Source organism: Ciconia boyciana, chromosome 1 (assembly GCF_034638445.1).
Source record: "Ciconia boyciana chromosome 1, ASM3463844v1, whole genome shotgun sequence".
In the NCBI taxonomy this organism is placed as follows: Eukaryota; Metazoa; Chordata; class Aves; order Ciconiiformes; family Ciconiidae; genus Ciconia; species Ciconia boyciana.
The window spans coordinates 9,044,328-9,062,390 of NC_132934.1; the positions used below are offsets into that span (position 1 = coordinate 9,044,328).

Sequence of the window (18,063 nt, forward strand, 5' to 3'; positions counted from 1 at the left end):
AATGGCTGCCTGTGTAGCCAGTCACAGACGTGTTGACATCAAGAGGTCTTTGCTGGTGGACATGTGGATGTCCAGAAAAATTAGGCATTTATCTGTGAGTAGGAATATTAAGAACCTGAATCTTTAATTTTTGCATTCAGAATAACAGCTACTTCCTTTGCCAGTTCAGCCCTAAGGACTTGCACTTTTTCAGAAATGTGTAAAAATGTCTGCAAGTGCAGGAGAACTGGGCTCCAGAGAACTTGTACATCCAACAGTATGTATCTGTAGTGTCTGCCTGCCAAGCCTCGGTGGTGTTGCCTTTGAAGTCAATGAGAATTTTGCTATTGACCTCAGCTGGAATGAGATCAACAGGAACAAGCCCTTAGGTAAATATGCCCAGACACGTTAATCAAAGGTGTGTTTGTTTCCTTAATGACTTTTTGGATCCAGCAGAAGGGAGGATTTCAGATTGTTTCAATAGAGTGAGGGCAGCTTTAAGAGTGCAGTTATAAAAGCCAGACTTTAAAGGTATTTTGCAATTGTCTAGGTAGGTGGTATGTGTGTCTTGAATCTTTTGGTTTGAATGCAAAGGTCACCCCAGAGATGTGTGTAAATGTCTTCTGGATTTCTCTTTTTTAACTTTTTTTGGTCTCTGTTTCTGCAGTGCTCCAATTACCTTTCACAGCACTGTTGATGCAGACAAACTGAAGCAGCTTTGTTTGGGCTGGTGGTATAAAACAGTCTTAGTTAATTTTCTGACAGATTTTCTTCCATACCTTTGCCAACCTAATCTAAAATCTCTTTGTTTTTATATGCTACCAATCTATTGTGTGCATGCCAGCATTAAGTCATGCCAAATGAGTGGACCAGCGATCAAAAATTTTTTGCTAATATCTCATTGAGATACAATTAGACATTTTCAAAATTACCCTACATTTTAATAACAGAAAGAGCACTTGAGATGCTTTAATAATGTGCATTTTTTTTAAGGAGAGGGAATTTATATGTGACCCTGACAAAGCATGCATTTTAAGCACATACTGTGTGATACGGCTTTTGTAACACAGGCACAGACCCGTACACAGATATGTGTGTACACACACTAGTACTGCAGACTTTTTATCCTTTGTACCTATCCTGGTGTCTAGAGAGTTGTAATGACCTTGAGGGAGGAAGAAACAAAAATGAAACCATGCTGAAAAACTTTTATCTTTTTATTATTGGTGCCTTTACATTAATACTGCTGTTTTGTGCTGAGAAAACCAATCTGTTACACGTAAGGTAACTGTAATATACAACATAGAAATGCAGTCTAAGTTAATTACAACAAGGAGCTACAAAAAAATTTCATAGGAAAGAAGTCACCTAACATTGCAACTGTGCTTGCAACAAATCACTCCCTTACTGCAGGACTATGCACATTATGAACCATGGTTATTTACATGTCCCTTACAACCGTTAACAACAGAAGGGCTAAAATCAGTCTAAAAAGTTCCAGAACATCACTATATACTGTACAATCCTCAAAAATAATTTATTACACTGTTTCTAAAAAAAGGTACTAGTTTTGTTTTGATTTCTTTTGTTTTCTGGTGTTTTCTGGAGTGCACAACATGTGCAAAATTTTGCCTAACAGTCTAAAAACTCAGGAACTGAACTGCAAGTCACAATCACAGAGATGAAGTGGTAGAGTCCAGAACTTCCCTTCCGTTGCAGACAGTCGGTACGTACATGCTAGCAGATGCTGAAAGAGAAAGAGGCGGGGGGAAATCAACTGACTTCAGGGCACCAAAAAATTACAACACACAGGATTAGAATTTATGCTGATCTGGACCATCTCACCCAATTTAACAAAGATGCTAAATGAAAAGTTGCTGTACGTGACTGTGTCAGCAGTGGAGCTAATGGAGGCACTGCTTGTACCTCTACAAGGCAATTCAGATCTGAGGCTGAAGCATCCTCTGGAGAAACCTAATTTCTCTTTGCTGACCTTCAAGAGCACTTAGGATAACTAAGCTTCTCCAAGAAGTGTCTGAATAAAATACATGAATTTTTTTTGATGATTCTGGGCCACTGGGTCTCACTTTATAGCACTTCGCATGTTAGTTTGAATTAATATAGCTAGTGGTGCTAAGATATCCCTGTAGAATAAAAAGTGAACCTTTGGATTTTTCATGTTTTATTGGCAAGAAATGCTAAGGTCTGATCCTTTGAGCTTTCACATAATTGGAATGGACATTCCTGAAATAAAATATATACATTTTTAAATCCAAGAGAGAATCCACCTCTGCGTATTAGGACTGTGTGTTGATCTACTTTTTAATTAAAAAAAAAAAGAATTTTAGGTACATGTTGGATGGAGTGAAGAAATTTTTGAATAACTGAATTTGAAAGGAAGATTATTTCTCACCTAATCCCAGAATATTTTCTGGCCATAATGCCCTTCATTTCTAGGAGCTCTGGATCAGGATTCAATATGCATCCAGAGGTGAGGGCCAGATTCTGATACCCTTGTCTATATTGCCTAATATTTTATACAAAAGGTTTTCATTGCTTCAGTGATATGACAATTGAATCTGAGTATCAGAATCTGTTTCTAGATGTATTTGTATTTTGACTGTAGGATATATTACCATTCTGCTAAAGCCTTGTGAATTTTAATTTAAAAGCAGGCTGGTTTGTCCATCTTTGTTAAAATTATCCATTGGGCATCAGGAACGTGTTTTCAGATACTCTGTGACATCTCTGCTCACGGCACCATAAAGCTGTTTTTTGAAAGATACATTAGGTTAATGATAACAGTGACCCAGAGAAATGTGATGCCTTCATCAAAGAAAACACACGGCAAGCAATGACTTCGTAAACTCAATCATCCAGTGTAAAAAGCAATTTATGCAGCTGACAAGGGCATGCTCAGTCTTCCAAAACTGGTGCTGGCTGCACTCTCAGTTACAGACTGGTTCTCTAAAGAGACTCAGCACCATTTTCAGAACAGGTCCTTCTTTCTTCAAGTCAGCTACTATTTCTAATTCTTTCATTGACTGAATAAATATAAATGGAAAACAGAACTGCTTTAACAAGAGAAATTTAGAGGCACCTATTGGACTAACCTACTACTTAGAGGGCAGGACATATTCCTGATAAACAGGTGAGCCAAGAATGAGCCCCTGCTCTGAATTAGGTAGATGGAGTTTGATCTCTCACAACCTGGATATATGTTGAAAACAGTAATTTGTAAGTAGAAGGGCACAGGGCATCATATCTATGATTTTGTGAAAATTAACTATCAGGTTTTGTATTCAGTTTTTAACTGGGTATAATATGGCAGCACATTGACCTGAATTTTTTTGTTATTGTTGTTATTTTTATTTCTATTTATTGTTGGCAAATAGAAAAATCAGTACAGCTTAGGAGACCTGATTCAAATCCCTGTTCTACTGCAGTATGACTACAGGCAAAAGCATTTTGTTTCTGTGAACATCAGTCACTCACCCAGAACTTTTTTAGTTTCGGGGTTTTTTTTGAAGTCCAACATATTGTAGAGCATGAATAGCTCAAATACTATGGTAACTGGGTCAGGAGGATGTCAAAGTTGGACAGAGAAATACGGTGGTATGCAAGAAACAAGTGGCCTTGCCTTTTGAGTTCCCAGGCTTCCTCCACAGCACGTACCTCTCTTGTAGTGCTGGGAGACAGTTATTAACTCTGCTAGGTGGAGTAAAGTGTTCACACTGAGTATCCAGCTCTCTCTGAGACTGAACAAAAGGTCTTGCTTTTCCTTATAGACCTCAGCAATGTTAATCACTATCCCTCCAGGGTTCTGTGTTTCACATCATGTCTTATAGCAGCAGCCAAGGGGTTTCCTGAAATATGGCTGGACCTGCTAGAGACACTTCACCTCCATTTTGACTAGTGTTGAGGCCAAGAAAAATGTGTGACATGAGCAGAAGTCTTGATTTGGCTGCGATTCATGCTTTTGATCTCCTCTTTCCTGGCAGTCCCTCATTTTGCTTTGATAATCCAAGGCAAAGAACCAGAGATAAAATGCAAGAGTCCAGCACTGCCATGGGCACCTTGCAGCATGCCTACATAGTCAGGAACAGGCAGATTCAAATTTACTTTCTGTCTGCCACTTCCTCTACTCATGCTGACAGCAGACAACTGTGAGTTAGTAATGTATAAAAGCCATATATCAGGGCTAGTTTGGAGCAAGGGCTGGGAAAATAAATTCTGAGAGAGAAAATTTACCAGCCTGGCTATAAACAGTAGCTTCAATTCTTTTTCTGACCCCTGTGGAGGACACCTGGAGGAGCTCAAGTTTGTGTGCTGCTCTCCATGTGGACATAACTTGGCTGAATGACACCTTCTGGGTGTAAAAGCTCAGCCTGAATCATGTAGGTGTTTAAATCAGTCCTGAGCTCTCTGGAACGTTTTATGAGTGCTGACCTCCTACCTTATGGGAATACCTCTGCCAAGCCCATAAAACAGGCCACAGGAAAACCGGGGAACATCCCAGTGGGGGAAACACTGCAGGGGAAGCAGAGCTTATGCAGCACTCTGCCAAACGTGAATTTTCAGATTCAAATAAATGTGTATGGATATATATGTTTCAAAACATGTCATATACCTAGGTACACATATATCCTGCCTCTCTTCAGCTTAAATCTATTTTCTTTTGTAGTCCAGACTTCAGCTGTCAAAATGATCAAGGCTCGGTGTCTCTAAAACAAGTTTCCTCACTTAGCAGTCAAGTATTCACCTCTACTTGCTTTCTGCAGAGCATGTAGCAAAGAAGAGGAGCTGTGTTCAGATGACTGCATGAGGTGCTCAGTTTAGCTCTCATGACCACTGCCACACTGCAGCTGATTTGATTGACCATTGACTCAGGCCCTCCCTCCACTGCTCAGTTTAGGGATGTAATTACAATACACATTTAGAGCTAACACTTAACATTACCCAAGAGCATCATGAGTGTCACTTACCTTTTCTCATAGTGTTTGACCAGTTTTCACAGTTCAAGGAACTGTGTTAAAAACTGAGAATCACTTGCTGTTCATGACCCACTATAATCATGGCATTAATGACTGATGGAGTGAAGAGGTCGTGGCAGCCCTGAGAAGCAATGGAGGTGAGAATCCGTGGAGATAGGAAGCACACTGCCCATTAGAGCAACTTGGGTAGTCCTGTCCTCTGAAGCTCTGATAAGGAACAAGAACTGGCTTTTTGGATATTGCTGTTACTAGAATGCCCTGGGGCTAATTTTGATCAGTCTCATATTAAGCAGTTTCTGACTGATGAAAACACCATCAAAACCAAAATAAAAACAAGCTGACATCCCTGGGACTGATGAGAGGAATATTTTAGACATGGATTAGAATCAATGTGGATGACCACCTTTTTGGAGGTTTATAAATGACAAAACAGTTAAAAAAAGAAAATTTATTTAAAATCATTTACAAATGAATGGAAAGGAGTAAGGGAAAATTTTCCTTCCTAAAAAATATTGATGCTGTGATAGACAGTGAATTCTCAGTGTTGTTGTCCCAAATAATTGTCTGAGATGGAAACTATAGGGCTTTTTCCATTGTGTGTGATGGACCTTTTAGTCCTACTTCCAGGTCCATGTCTTGCCATGGTCTGACAAGACCAACAAAGACAAGCAGCCCTTATTCAGCTAGGTGTAAGCAGGAAAAGTAAATGATTGCAGCCACCTTTATAAACAATGAAATAACAAGAGATTGTAAGTCTGGATTTTTATGCTTTCCTTAATGTCTTAAAGCTATTCACAAACCTGAAAAAGTAGGCTTTTAATGTACAGATGTGCACTGAGGATGTCTTTCAGTTGTATGCATGCTTGTGCACACACGTATTATCCAGCCGTTATAATAAAAATATCAAATTCCAAAATGCAATCCTGTACAAAAGTATCCATGAATCAAAATGGTTTCTGACTAAGCTTATTCTGTAGTATGAGAGAATTAAAAAACTTGGAAAGACCACTTATACAAAATTCGTAAGGGATGGAAATAATCTCATGGGACTTACCATTTCATCAAGGGACCAAACTTCTAAAGGTTATTGGGAATCCATTGGTCTTGCAAATCCAGCCCTTTTGGGAGTGCTCAGCACTTTGGGCACTTAGGGCCATCTCATCTCTCTTGGTTTAAGTTTTCCAAAACAGCAAGGAGATTTTGGTTTCTGGTGCCAGGGCTGGATGCAGTCCTGACTCTGATGAGATGGGGGATGAGTAGAGCCACATGGCTGCTCTCTTATTAAGGGACCCTGGGCATTCATGGCACGGTATGGTTTGGGGTGGGAGAGCCAGAGATGGCTGGGACCCCTTTACCTCCTAATCCCTGGCAATGTGATACACAGCAGGGTCCCAAGTTCCTTCCACATTCTGTCTAAAACCTGAAGTGCCAAAGATTTCTAGCCAATTTTGAAATTTCGGTCATACTCAAAAACCTCAGGCTAGGTTAGTGTGAACTTCCTGGCAAGCCTTGCTCTGTGTTCCTCCTTTCCTCTGTTTCTTATTCCTTCTCTCTCTCTAGTTGTAGTGTGCTTTTTCAATTAGCTTTCCAGGTTAGACAAGCTGTCTGCAGAGCTCTGTGAACAAGGTGCTGTGTGCTCTCATCCTTGAATAGTTAAGCCTGACAAGGAAAAAAAAAACCCAAACATACAGGTGACCTATTTTTTTTTTAATGCAAAAAAATCTCTGAGCAACTCACCCAGAAGAGGAGCAACAGCCTCAAATCAAAATCACAGATGTGACTCTGCTTGGGGTGAAGAGACTGAAGATGAGGGAAAGGAGGGAGGCAGAGCAGATGAGCTGTCATTGCAACAGAGCACTGATTGCTTTTCCTGGCTGTGGCACTTACAAAGGGTATTGCTCAACACTCAGCATACAGATACAGTTTATGGCATGCCTTGTATGTGTTTGCTGCAGACTTGGAACCTTTCCTTATAATGCAGACGATAAAAGCCATTGAGAGCATGCTGCATTGTGGCCCGGGTCCTGTCAGAGTGTCACTTTGACAGGAATACTTCAGGGCAATCTGTTCCTGTCGCCGCTGCGAGAGTGACAGCGAGTGATGGGCTGTACTTGCTTTGTGCAGCGGGATGGAGTCAGAGCCCACTGAAAGCTTTCTGCTGACTTCAGTGAGCTTCAGAGTGGGCTCTGAGCTGATTCCCATGGGAGGGGGATGGGTTTTTCTCTCCAGACACAAATGAAGTGATGCTTCCACGGGGTAAACAGCACAGCCTATAAAGGTCTTTTTGTTGCTGGTAAAAAACCCATCTTGTCTTTACCCAAACTCACTGCAACCCCACATCCTTATAGATAGGTGGCAGTTTTGTTACTTACACTGGGAGTAAGTGGTCCCGGTCCCACTGACACTGAACCTGTTGAGATGGAGTCTGTGAGTGACCACATTCTTCTGGGGCTGGAAGAGGATGATGTGCACCTTGGGCGCGAACAAACAGCCCAGCACAACGAAGCCGCTCAGACTCACAGAGATGCACATGGTGGTGGTTTGCACCTAGGAGAGAGTGGGCGCAAAGCGCTGTGTTTCAGTATGGAAAGCTCTGAAATGCAGAATATTAGAAACATTATCATACAACGGTAGGAACCAGAGTCCTGGGGGTTTGCACTGGTACAGGCTGGCTTGAACATCTGTCACATCCTTACCTTCCAGAATCCTAGGATGATATGAGTGAGGTGCATAGCGCTGATGGTGCCCTGTGTCTCTGCATATCAGGGGAAGCTTGACTGAGCATGTTGTCCCTCAGTTTAGTGAAGGAAGGGTAGTTTTGCTCTCTTTCTCTCATTCTCTATGTCCTTGATTCCTAAATTGATCAGGAAGTTCTCTGTAGCACCTGTCATGCAACAACTGGGCAAAGCTGGCTGCAGTGGAAACCGGCTTGCACATACCATGCTTTATGTGGGGTTACGTTGGATGCTTCATGCAAAGCATCTGCTTGAAAACCAGTTTAGCCTCCAGCCTCAATCCTAATCAGATAACTTGAACAATCCCTTGCAGGAACATAGGTGTGGTTTGGAGTAAACATAAGAGCTGGTGACATTTGTCAGACTGGACCTGAAAGGAGCCCTGACTTTGAGACATAAGTTTTTGGGCTCAGAAATTAATTGTTTGTAAGGCTGCAGGATTTTAGAGTACTTTCCTTGGGGCATTTGCTAGTGTAACTTTGCTGGCACTGTCTATCTTTCTTCCTTTTTGTTCAATGGTATAACCAGGTGCCAGTTTACTGCCTCATTTTCAGTTTATTTTGTTTTCTTCCAAGCAGATTCCTTAATTAAGATGTTGCATTGAACTGCTTTAAACTCTACTGCTTAATTTGAATGATTATACATCTATGGCTCATTTTTCCTTAGTTACATTCCTGCAGTCCTTGGAGATTAGCCTTCTTCCATGGGAAAGCTTCTCATATCTGCTTGTCAGGAATAATTGGTGCAAAATGAAAAATAGAGTAAGTAATGGACTTTGTTGCTGTATATATATACAGAGCACCAAATGCTTTGTCAGCAGTGAGTAGAATTAATGTGATCATATAATAATCACTCGTTACCGAAGGTGGATGTGGCAAGCACCATGAAAAGGTGCTCAGCTCTTACAGGGTGAGTGAACATGGAAGACCCTACGGGGGAAGCATGAGAAAGGGACACCTTAGTGTTTCCAGCTGCACTTTCTCCTTCACTTCTCTGCATTTGGCCCACAGGGCTCTGCAGTCAGTTCTGGGTGGGTCTTGAACAGGTAAAACAGGACTGGGAGTTTTCTTATAAAACAAGAATAAATGAAGGTAGTAGTTTCAAGGTAAGTTCCCTTCACTAACAAGGTGTCCTCCTCCCCAGCCTGCTCTGCTAGGGTTTGTGCCTCCGGGAGCACCTCAGCTGTGCTGACACAATTATACACTTGATCAATGAATGATTTGGGTTAAATCCCACAGAGTTCCTTTTAACCCAGGTCAGTTCAGTGGTTTGGTGTGTAAGCCAGCCTCACAGACACCAGTGTGCTGGCAGAATGGAGGCAATCCTGCTAGACCAGGCAGGAATGACTGGCAGGGGGGGCGAGCTCCTTGAACCAGAATTACCCCTAGAGAAAATGCAAGGAGAAACTGTCTAAAAGTAGGAACTTTGGACACCTGATTTTGTTATAACCAGTTTAACACCCAGACTCTTCCCTTCCTGTGTTATTGCTGGATTTCTTAAGCTTTTGTCTAAGGTGATCATGTTGAAAATTCCCTTAAATGTGCTAGATATTGGGGCTATTGTGAATTTATGTTATATGCACTATTTAATCATATCAGGTTTCATTGTATCTTTGATTCTGAAATCAATGTGTATCTCTGCATAAAAATCAATGGCATCAGTGAAATCTATCTTTTGTAGGAGCCCTTCTTTAAATTTTTGAGAGTGCAGCTAACAGAGTCAGTCACCAAACACAGCAGTTTGCAGAGCAGTTTCTGGCCTCTGCTTTGGGATCTTCTAGACCTTCTGGGAACATCTTCTGGGATCATTGGAGGACTCTTGGGAACACTTCAAGGAACATCAGGGTGCCTTGCTGCTGCTGGGAGAGGATTGCTGCAGGAGGCTGTGACTTCTGGCAACCTCCATCAGCTCCTAAGGAACTCTGTCAGCTGTCCTCGACCTCCTTGGAGCTTTTGTCTGAGCTGACTCTTGGTTAGGTAAGGTTGGGCACTCTTGTTGCAGGGGCTGGGAAGAGCCCTCTGTAGGTGCTGGGCAGCTAACAGGCTCAGCAACGTGCAGAAATGTGCACAGAGAGGGCTAAAAACTTTGCTGAAGGCTGGGTTTGTGTGCAGAGCAAAGGCGATGCCACGGGGCACGGTCCCCAGTGCTTGCAGGGGCAACTATCCCTGGCATATCAGGAGTGACCCAGACTGAGCTCCCGAAGGAGGATGCAGCTCTGCAGCTTTGGGGCTGCAGGGATGCCTGAGGGCTCTCATGGGGGCTGGAGGAGTTGTTGTCCTTTTCTGCAGGAGATGTGGAAGATTTCTGTTGCCAAGTTAAGGAGCTATGGGAGGAGGTCAGCAGACTTTGCAGCATCAGACATGATGAGAAAAAGGTGGACTGGATCTTATCTGACACTCTGCAGGTACAAGAGCCTGGCCTGTACTAGAGAAGAACTAGGAAGCCTGTGTTTGCTGAGTGGGGAAATGGAGACTCCCATGATGATGAAGGCTGGAAGCCTGTGACTTGTGGCAGCAGGCAGATGGCTCCTGCTCTACTTACAGATCTGCAATTACAGCATAGGTCAGCACACTGGTAGCAGGGCGAGGAGAGGGAGTTGCACTCTGTGTGTAAGAGTAGCAGGAGTGAATGGAACTCTGCCCAGCGATGGGTCTTAAACCACTTGATAGATTATGGGTCAGGATTAGCGGGCAGACCATTGTGGTGGGTGTCTACTATAGACCACAAAATCAGGAATAAGTAGAAGAGGCATTTTTCAGACAACTGGAAGAAGTCTCATGTTTGCAGGCCCTGGTCTTCTTGGGGCAGTTCAACCACCCTGATACCCACAGGAGGGACAACACAGCAGGGCAGAGGCAATGCAGGAGGTTTTTGGAGCACACTGAGGTCAACTTCCTAAAACAGGTGATTGAGGAACTGATGAAGGAAGAACACTCCACATGATCTCATTCTTACAAACAATCAAGAACTTGTCAGGAACGGGACAGGCAGGGAAAGCTTTGGCTGCCACAACCAGCAAATGGTGGAATTCAGGATCCCGAGAGGAGGAAGCAGTGCAAAAATTAGGATTGCCACCCTGCAGAGCAGGTTGACCTGTTCAGGCATCTTCTTGGAAAAATACCATGGGATACGGCCCTGGAGAGAAGAGGGGTGCAGGAGACCTGGCTGTTTTTCAAGAATTGCCTCATCCAAGCTTAAGAATGGCCCATCCCAATGGGCAGGAAATCAAGTAAATGTGTCAGGAGGCTTGCATGGATGAGCAATGACTGCCAATAGTCAGTATGGATTTACACAGGGGAAATTATGCTTAACCAACCTGATAGACTTCTACAGTGAAATGACTGGCTTGGTGGATGATGAAAGAGTAGTTGATATTATTTATTTTGTCTTTAGTAAGGCTTTTAACAGTCTTCAATAACATCCTCATTGACAAGCTGATGAAGTACAGGCTAGGTAAGTGGAAAGTGAGGTGGACTGAAAACTGACTGAACTGCTGGCCTCAAAGGATTGAGATCAGTGGCACAAAGTCCAGCCAGAGGGTAGTCACTAGTTGTTCCAGGGATTGATATTAGGACCAGTGCAGCTTAATACCTTCATTAACAACCTGGATGCTGGGACAGAGTGAACCCTCAATAAGTTTGAAGTTGATACAGAATTCGGAGGAGTCGTTGATACACTAGATAGCTGTCCTGCCATCGAGAGGTACCTCGACAAGCTGGAGAAATGGGATGACAGGAACCTCATGAAGTTCAACAAAGGGAAAAGCAGAGTCTTGCACCTTGGAAGGTACAACCCCAGGCACCAGTACATGCTGGGGGCTACCCAGCTGGAAAGCAGCTTTGCAGAGAAGATCCTGAAGGTTCTGGTGGGACAACAAGTAGATCATGAGCCAGCAATGTGCCCTTGCAGCAAAGAAGGTCAATGGCCTCCTGAACTGTATTATGCAGAGTGTTGCCAGCAGGTCAAAGGCAGTGATCCTTCCCTTCTGCTCAGCACTGGTGAGACACATGTGGAGTGCTGTGCCCAGCTCTGGGCCCACCAGTACAAGAGAGATGTGAACATACTGGAGGAAATGCAGCAAAGAGGCCATGGAGATGATTAAGGGACTGGAACAACTGTCATATGAGGAGAAGCTGAGAGAGCTGGGACTGTTCAGCCTAGAGAAGAGAAGGCTCCAGAGGATCTTATTGGTTCATATAAGTACCTTATGGGGGGAGAAAAGAAAAAGGAGCCAGGCTCTTGGTGGTGCCCAGTGACAGGACAAGAGGCCATGGGCACAAACCAAAATACAGGCAATCTTGTTTAAACATGAGAAAACTATGAAGATGGTCAAACACTGGTACAGGTTGTCCAAAGAGGTTGTGGAGTCTCCATCCTTGGAGATATTCAAAACCTGACTGGACATAGCTCTGAGTGACCTGCTGTAGGTGACCCTGCTTTGAGTAGGGGAGGCTAGACAAGACAATCCCCAGAAGTCCCTTCCAACCTTGGTGATTATGTGAAGACTTACGTTGTGTGTGTAAAAATCCCACAGCTGATGTCATGATTGAATCACCAAGAGCTCTACTGTAAACCCTTCCCCCAGAATTCCTTTTGCTGTTAAAATTTATCTGACCCAGGGAGAAGAGAGTGGTCATGCCAATATAAGCAAGCTTAGTCTAACAGAAAAAAAGCATGTATGTATTGGAGGCATAGCTGTACCATAAACCCTTCTCACAGCAGAAAAGGCCTTAACCAAATAGCAGCGTTATTTGGTGGGTGAATCTGTAAGACATACAGTAATATGCCATCCCAGCATATCTAACATGCTGTCTGGCATATGTCATACAGGGTTCATAGAGACATTTCCGCTCCAGTATTGGTAGGGTTGTATACTATGTTGAACTACTTTTTTTCATTTCTTTAACTACTACAGTGAGGTCAACACCAAATCTCTGGATAAATTTCCAGGAGCTCTCATTTTTTCAGAAGGGTGAGTCCTAAGTGATGTTTGTGCTTAATAATAAAATGTCAAGCCAGTCAACATTAGTTTTTTTCATTGCCGCTATTACGTTTCTAAGGCTGTTTATTGGTGATGCCACCAGTATTGGCCTACATTAGGATGGCACAGGTTGATTCAGAGTCAACAGGTAACACTGCATGGAAAATAAAGATGGGCTTTTCAAAGGAACCCCAGAAGTGTAGACATCTAGGATGGGATTTTCAAAAAGCTCCTGACATGCCATGAAAATATAAAAAAAAGTGTTAAAAACATTTTCTGTCAATTTGGTAGGACTCGAGTTGGCTTATTTGGAACCTTGTATTTAAATTAAATGCCTATGGGTGGTTTTCAAAATCCCACTCAGGAGATACGTCTGAAAAATGCTTGAGCAATCAAGTCATGCTCCTCTTGACCATTAGTGTCTATGCTGCTCACTCATGTAACTGTCTGCACTGATATTACTTTCCTTCTGTGTCTATCTTCCTGATTACTTTGGGTGTCCAGGGCTGTTCCCCAGTGCCTCCCTTAAACTTTTCCTTCATTATCTTCAATCCATTACTTGCCATTCTAACTTCTCCTGAGACTGAACAATCCCTTTCTCTCTTTCTGTTGCCTTCAAATTATTTATAGTCTGTGATCACATCTCCCTGGGTTTACTCTTGTCTAGACTAAACATATTTAGCTCTTTTACTGTCACTCTGCGTGTCTTACTGCGTCGTTTGTTATCTATCCTTGTTTTCTCAAGGTTTTCAGTACCTTTCCTAAGCTGAGAAAAATAGTACTAAATACTAAATACAGGGTGGCCACACCAAAAGTATGTTAAATGACATTATTATCTCCACAGGTTTACATGCTGTTTCATGTACATACTACTGGTTATAATACTACCCGAAGTTAGACTGCTACCTTTCTTCTGGGCAGAAAGATGAATTAATTCACCGCAAACTGCTGTAAGGGCCAACTTCAGCAGTCAATTCTCACATTATAATAACTGTGAGATTTCCAGTGGAGCAGATCTGAATCTTTCTCTGAGACAATTTCCTTCTGTCCAAAAATATGATTTTATTGAACTTGAAGTTTTGCAACACTGCGTGACAATTTAAACAATTTAATGTTTTTTGAGTTTGTTGGTGAAAGCTGACCAATATTTTCTGCTTAGTGAGGTATGTGTTTTATCCCCTGCAAAGTGGAGAAAGAATAAAAAGTTCTATATTCAATCATAACATTTGTTGGATTTTCTTTTTTAAACAATGCTGTTTCATAGAAATTTTGAAATTCTTTCCTTATCTTTTTTATTTGGAAGAAAATACCATGTTTGAATGGCAGATTCTCTTGCAGAAGGAGACTAGTTAGTTCAGTTTTTAATTTAAGGCCCACCTCCAACAAATAACTCATTATGACTCATTCTAGCTCATGTTCTACTAGGTTTTTCTGTTAGGACTATGACTTCACATCCTGATGTACCAGTTTGAATACTTAATCCTTACACTATGCCTCTATCACAATCAGACTGATAGTACTAATCCCTTCCACCTCTAACTGTACATGCTCAGTTTGAAATGAGACCATCTTAGATTTCAAGCTAAAATTTGGTAATATGATTAGGTGGACATTAACATTGAAACAGAGCTTGTTTGCAAGGGATCCAGAGGACAAAAGAAAGAAGTGAAAGAAGCTTTTAGTGAATGATGACGGGGTCCTTTAAAGTGATGCACATGATTTATAGAAACATATATCCAAAGACTTACTCTGTAGTCACTGGATGTCACATAAAATATGGGGAGAAAGGCCAGCCAAATGATGCACGTTGTGTACATTGTGAAACCGATAAACTTGGCTTCGTTGAAGTTCTCTGGACATTTCCTTGTTTTGAAGGCATATACAGTGCATAAGACTACGAGGATTACATCGTATGTTAAGGAGATTAACATACTGGAATCTTTGACATTGCATTTCAATATGACAGTCTCTCTCTTCTCAGGAAGAGTGTACCGTCTGGTGCCAGGGGCCTCCAAGATAAGCCACACGGACACCACAACAATCTGTACCAAAATGAGACTCAGGCAGATGAAGACCTGAGAGCTGGGGCTGATGAACTTAGGCCTTTGAGCACCGTTCTTTACACCATCAAATATTCTGGCTATGCAGTTTGTTTTTGTCAGAAGGGCAGAGTAGCAGACAGCAAAGGAACTTCCTAGCCCCAAACGACGCAGGGTGCAGATAGCTGGAGAAGGCTTGGCTATGAAGAAGAAAGTCATGCTGTAAGACAGGAAGACCCCAAAGAGCAATATGTAGCACAGTTCACGGCCAGAGGCTTTGACCAGGGGGGTATTGTTGTGCTTGATGAACACTGCAATAACCATAAAAGTACAAATAAAGCCCAGGCATGCAATGGTAACAGGACCTATTGCCCAAGCATCTTCCCACTTGATGTAGTCTTCTGGTAGGTCATAACAGCCAGTCAGGTCAGCTGTGGGCCATTTTCCAGGCCCACAGTCCGCACAGGTAAATTCATCAGCCAGGTACTCATAGGTTTCACAGGGAATACAAATCCAACAGCAGACATCTCCTGGTTGCATATTCTTCATCTCGTTAGGAGCACAGGGGTCACTGCACTGGGAAATGGGGACAGAGCTCCTGGACCAGTGGATAGAGTCTACCTCAAGTGACAAGGTTTCTGCCCAGTGACCAACCTTCACATAGGAGTATCTGCCTCCAGTGTACTGGAAATTGAACACGTTATATCGTCCTATCCCATCTCCATAGGCATCAAATTTGACCATACTGTCCGCGGCATTGGGAGGGTTGAATGGAGCTGTGAAAAAAAAAGAAATAGGGAATGTTATTATCAAAACAGTAGATGACTTTTTTCATCCTTATGGCAAGCACAGACAGCTGATAGCTTATAGAAACCAATTCAAGTGCCAAGAGGTAAGTCAAGAGGTCTGTATCTGTCTCATTTTTGAAATGTTTTTCCCTTGTTTGAACTTGGAAGAAGAAAAGAACTCAGATACTAGAGCTCTGTTTCACTTTATTGCATGAGAAATACTTGTGAATGTTGAGAGTTACATTAGATTACCAATCTCCTTACCTTTTTTTCCCTGGATACAAATGAATCCTCCAATTATTTCCCCCAGTATGCACAACTGCTCTCTTTCACATTTTCTCTTGAAAGAAGGAGGTCTGCTTCTAACTGAGACTTAGCATTATTTGGTGAAATTCAGCTGTCATGATATAAGGAAATTTAAATGGTCAGATCAGTAAACATCAGTTTTGTGGCCAAGAGTCTGGAATGCAGTTGAATAGAGGATTCATTCTGAGGATGATGGAGAAGTAACTATGAAGTCCTCAACAGTTTCTTCCTATGTCTTTTTCACTTCTCCCTGTGTTGTAGGAAGTTTTGAATCCCTTATATTTTGCTTCAGTTTTACCAGTTTCTGATATTTCTTGTCTGGTCTGAGGTTCCCAGCATGTGCTGCTTTGGTCCTATATCTTGTTTGGGGAATAGATGAAAAAACCACAAACTGGATCTGTGACCTTCTGTGAAATCAATATTGTAACACTTCCAACTGGTAAGCTCTGAAGAGTTTTTGTTTTTTCCTTCAGCTGAGGCTCATGCAGGGAATGAAGAAATATTAAAAATGTAGGAGGAAATTGCATTTAACATGTGATTTATTGGTCGTTTGCTGTAGCATCAAAGGTGAGCAGCTTTATAGGCAGGAAGCAAAAGGGTTTTTTTTTTTGCCATTGATGAGCAATAAAGGTGATTTCATTCCCCAGTGTCTTTGGTTACAGAAGAGGTTCCACTGTCATTGCTGGAATAAATCTTTTTCCCTACATCTGTGCCCATGCTGTGCAATGAGCAATATTGTATAAGGATGTAATATCTTCCTCCACTTCAGCCTCCAGATACTTTGGATTTCTTACAGTAGATGTATTTAACTTCTATAAAGCACTGAGGCCAAATTCTTTCACCTTTATTCCTGCACAGCGTTACCTTATTTTGCAGTACTCCCACTAAGGTCAGTAAAAGGGACAGTGGTTTTTGGTACAGAAGCCCTGATGGAGGGTTGATGCATAACCTGCACCTCCCCAGGTGCTGGACTTGGAGTGCATTTCTTTCCCAACCTTCTTCTTATCTTAGGGCAAGGTTGGAAGATAATTTACACCCAGCTATAGTCTCTTCTGGGTTTGAGCGAAGACTGTTTGAGCCTGTTCTTATCCCTGCCCTCTACTGCGTTTTACCACCTCACCTGTGACAATGACAGTGGCGGACAGCCTTGGTTTGCAGGATTACAGCCTGGGTCTGGGTAACCCAGAAATGTGTAAGAGGATTATTTTCTCTTTTTCTTCACTGTTGGCATCTAGTTCTACCTCTGTCTAGCCCAACAAGACCTCTGAGTGCACAAAAATTAAGGGCAGCATAATACTCCCCAAATGGCCAGTCCTCCTGGAAATAACATGCTCTAAATTAAACAGGTAGCTAAATTCAAAATACAGGTCAACAAGAATAATATTAAGCAGCTTCCCTTCTCTCCTTCCTCCTTCTCACGCACAGGCATGCAAGCTCTCTCATCCAGGAGCAGCATTAAAATGAAATCATAATGCAGCACTTAACAGCTCTTCAATAACATGTTGTCATTGCCAGTATCTTATTTCATTATTCATAACACTTATACAGGTTGTAGAAGCTGTTAACACAGCAGACCAGTTTTAAGAGACAATTTATTCACTTCAGTGTTATACAGGCCAGCTCCTGAGGTGTGCTGAGAGCCTGTGACTTCTACTGGGACCAGTGCAGCCACAGGTAAGCAAGATAAAACTGCAAACTTGTTGCATGGCTTATCTTCTGTCAAGTGCGAAACTTCCAGTGCACGAGTACCCCAGTGCAAGTGAGGGTCAGAAATATCAGCACTTTTCAGGAAAGAGTTCCCCATGTATAACATGTTAAACAACTTCTTAGTTCTGACATAATATTTAACATTTAAACAGAGCGAAGTATTTGCCTTGGACTTTGCAGGTAGGTCCAGAAGGCAAAGCAAGTAATCTCACATGTAGTTAGCTTGAAGCTCATGTATATGTTGCCTTCCATGGGGCTGTTCCCACGCTACAAATAGGAAGAAAAGGTTTTTGTAGGACAATATGTTTTAAGTCAACCACAGCTTGTAGCTTGAAACATTCATTTTTAGTGGCTGCTGATAGAGGAAAATAAATCACACTCCTTCAGATGGAGAGGATGAAATCATTTAACCAAACAATGATGTATTAAATTATAGTATGGTGAGCCAAAGCCTACAAATGAGCCCACTGGGTGGCAGCAATTAATATACTCACTGATTACATATAAAATCACTAAGGTATTTTAACTGATATT

The 18,063-nt window shown here is 42.1% G+C and overlaps 1 protein-coding gene across 2 annotated transcripts in view; it reads right to left on the bottom strand.

Moving 5' to 3' along the window:
* Positions 1-1,652: 1,652 nt before the first annotated feature.
* The window catches only part of GRM3 (glutamate metabotropic receptor 3), a 49,263-nt gene continuing 32,852 nt past the window's right edge, over positions 1,653-18,063 (bottom strand). The window contains exons 3-5 of one of the 2 annotated variants that reach the window (XM_072866297.1): positions 14,438-15,504; positions 7,346-7,520; positions 1,653-1,726 (exon numbers count right to left, since the gene is read on the bottom strand). In XM_072866297.1, coding sequence (XP_072722398.1) covers positions 1,653-1,726; positions 7,346-7,520; positions 14,438-15,504 — 1,316 coding nt within the window. The remainder of the gene's footprint in view (positions 1,727-7,345; positions 7,521-14,437; positions 15,505-18,063) is intronic. The other variant, XM_072866372.1, reaches the window with a different exon arrangement.